General features: G+C 38.0%; 1 protein-coding gene across 1 annotated transcript in view; it reads left to right on the forward strand.

The window, feature by feature from the left end:
* The window catches only part of TENM3 (teneurin transmembrane protein 3), a 320,392-nt gene that overhangs the window by 249,037 nt on the left and 61,475 nt on the right, over window positions 1-9,880 (forward strand). Inside the window, 1 exon segment of the mRNA XM_035897781.1 lies at window positions 8,372-8,518. Coding sequence (XP_035753674.1) covers window positions 8,372-8,518 — 147 coding nt within the window.

The following is a 9,880-nucleotide window of genomic DNA, read 5'->3' on the forward strand; positions in this document are numbered from 1 at the left end:
CATATGGTATGTCTAAGACAAGGTTCTTACAAACTCAGAGAAAGGATGACGACCATGAGCTGCTTATAGTGGAAGAACATGTGCTTTCGTTACTGCTCAGTGTGAATTACATTTGCAAATGATACCAAAGCCCACTGCCCCCAAGCACTTTGGAAGACAGGACAAGAATTTAAAATTCCTTTTAACAAATAGCACAGGCTATGCAGAAAAATAAGGTGCAATTCAACAAATGCTGGGTTCTGTGCTTAAGAATAATCAACTGTACAAATTCAAGTTAGGAAGCAGCTCGCCGGGCAGAAGAGACTCAGAAAAGGCTGTAGTGGGTGATGAATTTGACAGGAGTGAATTGCTCTGAAGACAGTCTAGAGCAGTGGCTCCAAAATTTTATGAATTCTGGACTCCTGTAAGTTTTCTGGTAAACGTATGGAGCTCGTCAGAAATTGCATATGGATGCACAGCTTTTTTTTGTCACTCTGAGAGTAAAAGCAGTCACTAAAAGGTATCAATATACTATTCTCTAAGTCTACTGTGGGTAGGGTAAGAAATAGCAGGTGTAAATGTCACAAGGGATATTTGGTTTTTTATGTTCAAAAGATGTTTTAATTGTCAGGATAGTTAAACTTTGGCTGGGTGGAAACACGAGGAACTTAAGGGTGATCTGGTAGCCAGGTCAGGACAAGTAAACGGCCATGGACTGAGTCTTGAATAGACTAGAGGGGTCAGGCCAGAGCTGACAACTCTGGTTTTTGTACCAGTTCCCCCAAAACAAGCACACAAACCTGTTTACACAAACTGCATCCTCCCTAAAGCTTGCAATGAAACTCTCAGAGTTTCTCTTCTGTTAGCAAGTGTCTGTGAAACCACTGATAAAGTGTGTGTGTGTGCCTCATCCTCTGCTACTGCTTGGCTGTGCAGGGAGTAAGAAACAACGTTTGTAATACTTCGTTAGCACAAATGGCAGAAGCGTAGGTGGTTCAGTTAAGCTTCCCTGTTGCTCACCACGAAAAAAATGTAATGTCACAGAATGGAATCTCTTTTTTTTCTTTCCCTTTTTTTTCAGTTAACCTTACGTGCATAGGACTTGAGAACTTTCAAATACACAAAAAGCATGTTAAAAGAACATTAGTAAAGTTGCAAAATCAGGAACATGAAGTTAGGAAGCTGCAAGACAACACTGTTGTATGTCATCGTTTTATCATATAACAAGATATATATTATAGCACCTGCATACAATTGTAATAAAAAATATGCTGTCTTTAACTACTTTTCCCTCTGCATCTGATGGACCTGAGTTAAGAACGTTGCAAGGCTGTGAAGGGCTGTCTCATGCAGAAACTCCACTTAATTTGTGCCAGAGACTGGTGCACAGGGTGATCTCCTGGTTAAGAATGATTTTTAAGAACTGGATTCCACCCTTGCTTCTACCACGTATTTTCTGTTAGTCATTCACAAAGCCAAACTTTAAAAGAGTGTCCTCTGACCATTCTTCATTTTCTGGGGACCTGACTTGCTTGTGTGTGAATTGCTAAAATGCTGGTTTATGTATGAAATCCTATATAATTATAAGTACTCTGGAAAATCCTATCATAGGTGTTTGCAGCCAAACGGGTGCATGTTTTACTTTAATTTTCCTATGCCTTAGTTACCCACCAGTAACATTAGATAAGAATACATTCTCTGCTCACACCAGTAATGTGAAGTTATATATACTAAATAATTTTGATTTTAGGAGGAAGATGATAGAAAAGTCTATAAGGAAAGTTACTTCTTTGTTTAGATTAGCATGGTGTGCCTGCTTCTAGGGCATCAGCAGTTTGTTGTTCATGAGAGAATGAGTGCTGAATGAGGACTGTCAGCTCTGTACATTGACAGGGATGAAGGATAAAGAAATTGCACAGGTAGCCATAAACCCAGCATTGCCTAAATTTGAGGTGTTGGCTTAGCCACTCTCATATTCTTGTAATGGGGGTGGGTGTGTGTGTGTGTGTGTGTGTTTGTCCTATGGATCTTAAACAAAGTTCTATACAAATATTAAAAATAAATGAAAACATTAAGTGAAGATATTAAAACTCTCAAACTACAAAGGAATAGACAAATTTATTGAAAGATTAAAGTAAACAGTATAATATCAACATACCATAGTTTGCTTGTAGACAGTTTTTCTACCAAGAAATTAAGATGGTGTTTTGACCTGTTATCTCCTTATATGACACTTAGGGCAAAGTTATGCAGAAATGTGAACATGACTGATGCAAGATACATTGTTCACGTCTTCCCATGGATCTTGTGTCTGGAAGCATGAAGTTTGTGTTAGCAGCAGAGATAGGTGTGCAGTCATTCCCCGGTGAATGGGGATTGCTGTACTGGGTTGTGGGAGATGAGGAGAGTAAGCAAAGCAAAGGAGGCAAGGCAGAGGAGGGCAGCAGGACAGTGTTCTTCATTGTTGCTGCTAACGAAATTATTTCTTCATCATCTTTTTTTTTTTCCTTCCCCCCCCCCTCTGGCTCTCTTCTCTCCTAATTTCTCCTTTCTGTTTTCTTTTAGAGGGAGAGGTTGTAATGCAGTAAGGAAGGGAGAAAGCTGATAGTATTAGTGGAGAGGAGGCAGGGGTTCAGGTCGTGCTTTCAAGGTGGAGGAAGCAAAAAACCTTAAAAGTAGTTTTTAAATTAGGCAGACCTTGATTGATACGGCTTTGCTCACATTCTTTTTCATGTCTGGTGGTGCTATGAGGTCAAATTCTGCTCTTATGGCAAAGTAACTCATGACTCCAGTAGAGCTGTTGTGAGTTGATGCTGTAATGGGATTGTATATACACTACAAAAAATATATGGCATGTTGTAGGCTAGTGTACAGGTTACAAAGATTATGATGGGTGAAGATGTCTGGTGAAGGGTAATAACATAAACTAATAGAAATGTAAATTTGCTATTCAGTATTTAGAAGCATGTCACCGTCATAATCCTTTATGACAGAATAATCAGAATAAAGCAGTGTTATAAGTACCAATTAAGGAACATCAAATCAATGGGTATGTGACTCATGCTGATTTAAACAGGAGCTGATTGGGATAAATGGATTTAATATGTACTTTTATTCTGTGGCTATTCTGTCATACCTGGAGGAAGTAGCATATGAATAATCTAAGGAAGACACTGACTTACATCTCTGATAGGAGACTAATGGGAGACATTAAATTTAAAAAAAAAAAGTCTTGGTTCTGACTGGTTATGAAATATGCCATGTTAAATTTGAATTTGCCTAACTCTCATCAGTTCTTTGTACAATACATTTATCTGCCACATATTTATATAAATATCCACACACATTGATAACACCATTTATATTTTATGTTGTATGAATTTTGATTGCCACTTACATCTTCTTGGATTTTGACTATCCTAGAAAATGTAGATTCTTCATTTTTGTTTTCTTCATTCCATTTGGAGCTATATGAAGTCCCTCTACTTCTGAAAGTAATAGTAAGATTTTAAATTTCAGAGTCTTAAACGCTGCAAGAAAACCCTTGTAGGTATATCGTCTGGTCTATAATTAGGCTTTTTAAGGACTTAACATAACCCACATGTGCCAAGTCTTGCCAAGGAGCACCTGCTGAGATGCTCCATCCTACTGAAGTGCTCCAAATCCCACCTAGAATTCTCTATGCAGGAGGAGAAAGGCTTTTGTGCTTCCACACAGGGCTGGGTTTATTCCTGTTTCAGTTGCAGTGTCGTGAAGATAAGGAAGACAGCATGGCTAGTTAAACTTCACTGCAAATTATTGGTCACTCGTTTTCTGCTTTTTGATTCTTCTAGGATGCTGTATGTTAACCAAAATAGTTTCTAACCTTGTCCTTAATGTCAACTGACCATCAGTAAAAGGATGCTGGAAGGTAGAATTTGTTTTCTGAGCATTATAAGTTTACGATCTGGAACTGACTTTTTATAAGACTACTGGATACAGGAAATCTTAAAGAGCATTTTCTTAATCCTTTTTTTTTTTTTTTTTCTTTTAAAAAATGCAGATTGGATTTCTGAAAGGAAATAGCATGGGATTGCAGGGACTATTTTCAGTTGCCTAGGAGGTTTTTTTTTTTTAATGTTCTGTTTTGTTACCTATCCCCACATTTGTAGAGGCATTTAATGTTTCACTGGTGGACAGATGCATTCCCCAGACAGATCTAATTGCTTCCATTTTATGGAATAAAGCTTGATTTTTCCTCCACGCATACTACACTGTGTTCTAAGAGCAGCTGTGTAGGAGCAGGGGGAATTATATTGGATGAGTAAGAGAAGAATTTGATCCACCCTGAAATGCAGCTGTATCACTTTTCTTTTTGTTTGTGGTTAATGTGAAAAGCTACATAGTTTGTTACTGATGTTCTAAATGTTCTGTAATTGATGTTTTCATCTGCTTACTTTGTCTCCCTTTAACCTTACCATTATTGAAAAAAAAAAAACCAACAACTGTGCAGTGGACATCTGACACTTTCTGAGAGAGAGAGAGACTAAAAAGTTTCCATCTCTTACTTCATAGCAGTGGCTGTGGCTTCTGTGAGACTACGTATCTCATCACCTCCCTGCTTGGGCTCGGGAAGAGTTTTTTCTTGTTCATCCAAACTGGAGGAGATGCCATGGTTGGAAATGTCTTTCTTACCCATCCAGTACACAAAGTTGAGGGTTAATAGCAAGTGACAGAGTACTTGGCAGACAGAGGCGGGCCATCATCCAGCAGGGATTTAGAAAAGGTTGAATTTTGAAAGTAAAAGAACCCATGAGGGCTCTGTTGAGAGACCTTGTCCGCAGCAAAACCAGGGGATTGAATCCATTGTTGTTGACTCATCTTGGCATGTCCCCACTGCAATAATCTGTAATATCCCGTCACCTTATGTGGTGGTCTGAGTCTGGTAGCCTGTGATGGACCCGTCCCATGTGGTTTTGCTGTATGACATTAACCCCTTTAACACAACTGCAGCTGATGTTTGTTTCCTGAAAGTCAGGAGGGAACATGTAGCCCATCTCTGCTGTGTTTAATGCATTAAAATAGGGCCTGTTGCTTTAAATCCATCCTGTGCTCTGTCTGTCATTCATCCATCTGCCTCCTCAAATTTTTTGTGAAATTTTAAGTGTCATAACTTCTGAAAAAAACGTCTTGCTATTCTTGGTTATGCCACGTTATTTATTTTAATATATCTAAAGCCTAAGTGTAATTTTCACCCATTTTTCCAAATGAAATGGATCACTACACTACTAACCCCACTACACCCTCTTCCACCCCATCCATACGATCTAACTTATTTTACATAATTGGTGTGTGTGCTCGGAAGAATAACTGTGGCTGAACTGAAGCAGAAGACGACTATTCCTCCTAAAAATCCTGTTAATCCAATCGGAGTTAAGATAGTGTGCTGGTTATGCTGTCAGAGTCATACATGACCTGCAAATCAAAGATCTTCCAGTATGGTCAGTGTCTTAAAGTTCATAAGCTAAGGAATTACTGTTACATTGTGTTGAAAATTGAATTTTTTAACTAGCTTTGATTATATTTTTGTTGTATGTAAAAATCAAAGCATGTGAAGAGAAGTCAGCAGAAAAACATAGTCTCAGAAAGGTAGCATCTCTCTCTCCTGCAGGCCTCCTTTCTAAAATAGTTTCATTGAATCATGACAATGTTTGCCGAACAGAGAATTTCTTGCATTTTTAAAAGCTCTGAAATACTTTTTCATTTTGTAATGTAAGACCTCTCATGTCAGGTGCACCTGCTTGATTTGCATGTGAATTCTAAACAGTTCTTGTTTTATGTGACACTTCTGAAATGTCTGTCTGTTTTTTTTTTTCTTTTTAATCCTCAAGCTCACTATTTGGATAAGATAGTGAAAGGTACTGTATATTTGCTCTTTGATGACATGCCTATACCTACGTGTACTTTTTTTATATGAATATATAGTTACAAACGTACTAGTCTGGGCAAAAGAATCTTCTCTTACATACATTTCATGGATTATAGATTAAACCCATATGACTTTCAACTCATCTCAAATTAAAAATGAAATCTTGCTTATGTTATATAATAACATCTTATCAGTAATTATACATTTATATACAAACTGTATACATGTATTAGATTTCGTTTGAACCAAAAACTGAAGATAGTATTAATTTGCTGTTTGGTGCATTTTCTTTGTTAGTTTTGTCATTGGACCTCTACCTACAAAACTGTAAATATTTAGGAAACAAAGCAAAGGGATACTCTTGTCACAGAACAAGTGTCATTAGTTCTAAAGAACAGATTAATTATAGATATGTGTGTGCTTATATATAGACAGATCAATAGAATACCCCAGGCTTTTAAGCTTTTGTTTATCTGAATGTAGAAAATCTATAGGAAATTATGACTTGTATTTTGTATGAAGCTAGAAAAAGCTTGTATACTCTATGCAACACTTCCAATTAAAAGGTTCAAGGATGTAAAAGCCTAACATGAAACAGCAAAGACTCTTGTATCTTCAGTTATGGTGAAAAATTGATTTAGAAAAATGTTTAAAATATTCCTACCCTTTTTTCATTAGAATATGGCAATATTCATGGCAATATCCAGGCTTTCACACAATAAGTCTTGAGTGTACCCAGTTGACTCCTAAAACGCTCTGTCAGTATTGCAATTAAATCCGCAAGTCTTCCATAAATTAAACAGAAGAAAGATTAAGAAAAAAATAGCTCTTGGTACATCAACAAATACTATTAGCAGCTACAGTCTGAAAGAATAAGAGTAGCAAGACTAATCTCAGCCTGGCATGATGGCACAACACGTATAACTGCAGCATCACCATACTTCCTCGCATGAGGTTTTCCTGATTCTCTGCCTTCTAAGAGTAATTTGACAAGAGTTAAGCACCCTTTATAACTTTTTCTCTGGGAATGTTTGTAATTTGGAGCTACGTGGTTGAAAGGAGTCAGTAAATTCAAAAGTCTTCAGAAGAAAAAAATGTACTATTACTTCTGAAAGACTGTTCTAAGCTCAACTAAGCTTAACCAAAACGGATCAGTAGATTAGTTCATGAAGATAGCAGTTCTGCAAAGTGAAGGAATATTTAGCCAGTTACTTAGGGGTTTTGGATAAAATTCTACAGAAAAAATGTTGTGTCCAAAAATACCTGATTTGTAGCCACCTTCTCATAAGATACTTAGTGCCATATCTGTACTTGCTTCTGTCAGTGTCTTATCATAGTCATAGATAAGGAACACCAAAATCTACATTATTTATAGTGTTGTCATCCTCATACAGATCATGTTGGCTGCATGCCAGATTTCATCACTAGGAAGTGACAGATACTGTTTTTTTAATGCAATGTTAGACTGAAAACAATTATCGATTTTGGATATATTAAATTATTTTAATTGTTTCCCAAATTTTCCCTCCTTGGCCATAAAAGCAGACAAGATAGGATATAAAGGTAACAGCACAAAAGCCTTAGGGAGATTGTCACAAAAAATCACTCTCTGCTATCTGTCTTGAAGCACGTCACTACCGTGTTTTTGTTCAGTCTATCAATGTTTTATTGTGGTCCTTATGGTATTTCATTTTGTCCGTCCTAAGTAATCAAATACGCACAGCTATTACATTTAGTTGGAAATCCTGTTGGTCCTGTCCCATCCGTATGCAGCCTGAATCCTAATGTTTGTTAGAATAGATGCTAAGCTGCTTCACTATTTCCTGGGCTTTGCTTATTCTGTGAAAAGGAATGTATTTTTGGCATAAAGTATAGTCATTAAAACTGGCCTATACTTTGTGCAATTATTTAACGCACTGTAATTTCACATGAATATACGGCAACTCTGAGACCAGATAAAGTTAACGTTCTCTTTTATTACGTGTCTAAAATCATACCCATTTTCCTACTTAAGAATTTGGAGGGATTTGTTCATAGTAACAGGGAGCTTAAACATTTGTGCCAGTAAGTAACGAATACTGCATAAAGCAAATAACGATCTATTCTATGAGCACAGAAAAATGTATCATTTTACACAGCTGTGTTTGCACTATGCACTCATCTCTTGTTACTTTGCCAAAAGAAAAAAATTAAAAAACAAACTTAATTTTGTCTGGCCTGCAGGTATTTAGAGGATTGGTGCATTTATTTCCTGCCTGTACAGGTAAGTGGTGTCTCAAGTGTCAGGCCAATCAAAGATGCCACTTTGTTAAGAATTACGTTCCCCAGGTAATGTTGCTGTTCCACTCCATGTGCAATTACAGTATTTGTGCTGTTCTTAAGGCCTGTTCCCAGTAAGTGTCCCTTGTTTGTATCTTTTTACCTTTTTATGTAATTGCAATATTTAAATCACTTGGGATTTTTCTTCTTTGTCTGTTTCAACAGAGGGCTGCCCTGGCTTGTGCAACAGCAATGGGAGGTGCACACTGGACCAAAATGGCTGGCACTGCGTCTGCCAGCCAGGATGGAGGGGAGCGGGCTGTGACGTAGCCATGGAAACTCTCTGCACTGACAGTAAGGACAACGAAGGAGGTAAGATATACCGCCTGGATCTTTAACACTGGGGAGAACCTGCTGAGGAATGGAGGTTTTACAGTCAGGTGCTGAAATACTGCCATGAGAACCATACACACATTTTGCTAGCTCTTACACCTGTAAGAAAGCACTGCATATGCAGTGTTTTCGTAGGGCATATCAGAAAAGCCTTATAAGATGCTTATGACGGGTGAGATATGTACTTAGAAAATGATGGGTGTCACCTTAGTTTCCCTGCAGTGTTCTTTTATACGGGAATAAAATGTAGTCTCAACTCAGTGAACTTTAGTGGAGGCAAAAAAAAGAAAGGAGTTCAGATTTTCAGTGACCTCACAAGGAAATTATCCCAAGAGAAAAGGCCGAACGAGGAGTTTACATTTTGACCTAGGATACTATTGCTGGAAACAGTTGGTTGCCCAGTCTACAGAGATCTTATCCCTCCATAGCCTGTGTGAATGCTCAGATGACTGACAGGATACTCCCAGAAGTCCTTTTTTTTTTTTGTCTTGCTTTTCTGCCGTCTGTCATTCAGGTGACAGGTAACAATCTGCAGCGAGATGCAGGCAGGACTGTTGACTTAAGGAATCAATCTGTAGTCATCGTTGTAGGGTAGGGAAGGTAGAGGGGCTGTGACTTTGGCATGACTCCAGCATCACACAAAAAAACACACAAAAACAAGATTAAATGTGAATGCAGTCAAATATTAGACCAGCATAACGCTTTTACTGTCTGTCTGTCTGCCCCTTCTTTCATCAACTCTTCTTTTGTTTAACACCTTCAGATTCAGAGCAGAGATAAGAAACTCCATTAGGGCCTCCATCTGATGATAAAGTCATCTGTGACTTAGTTTTTCAGCTTTAGACTGTGTATGCCTTTGCCATTGCTGGTTGGCTGTTTGCACTCATATCCCGACTGCAGTTGGGATCTTAAGACATCACAAACTATAAATAACAGCAGCATTTACTTCCTGAGGAAAATAAATAACGCAGTTAAAACAGTGCTGCTGTTTATTGCTTTACGCGTCATTTGATTTGTCATCCTTCTCTGTTACATATTGTATAATTTGAGTCAGTTTCGCACATTTAGGGGCCTAAAGAATCTGACGCAATCTGGTATACTCAAGCTGAGCTAGTGTGAAGCCGACTTTCTGCATATAGGAAGGGAGCAAGAGAAACGAGTAGCCATAGCATAGCTGTGCAGAGATGTGCTGTTTGGGGAATTAATTTCAGATGGACCAGGGGATTATGAACATAAGGAAGAAAGAGAAACCTGCAAGCATGAAAGGAGACAAAGCAAGGAGGAGGAGAAACTAGGTTAGAGCATAAACAGCTTGGAGGAAGAAATAGATCATGTAGGGAA

The sequence above is a fragment of the Egretta garzetta genome, unplaced genomic scaffold (genome assembly GCF_000687185.1).
Source record: "Egretta garzetta isolate BGI_Z169 unplaced genomic scaffold, ASM68718v1 scaffold46, whole genome shotgun sequence".
Classification (NCBI taxonomy): Eukaryota; Metazoa; Chordata; class Aves; order Pelecaniformes; family Ardeidae; genus Egretta; species Egretta garzetta.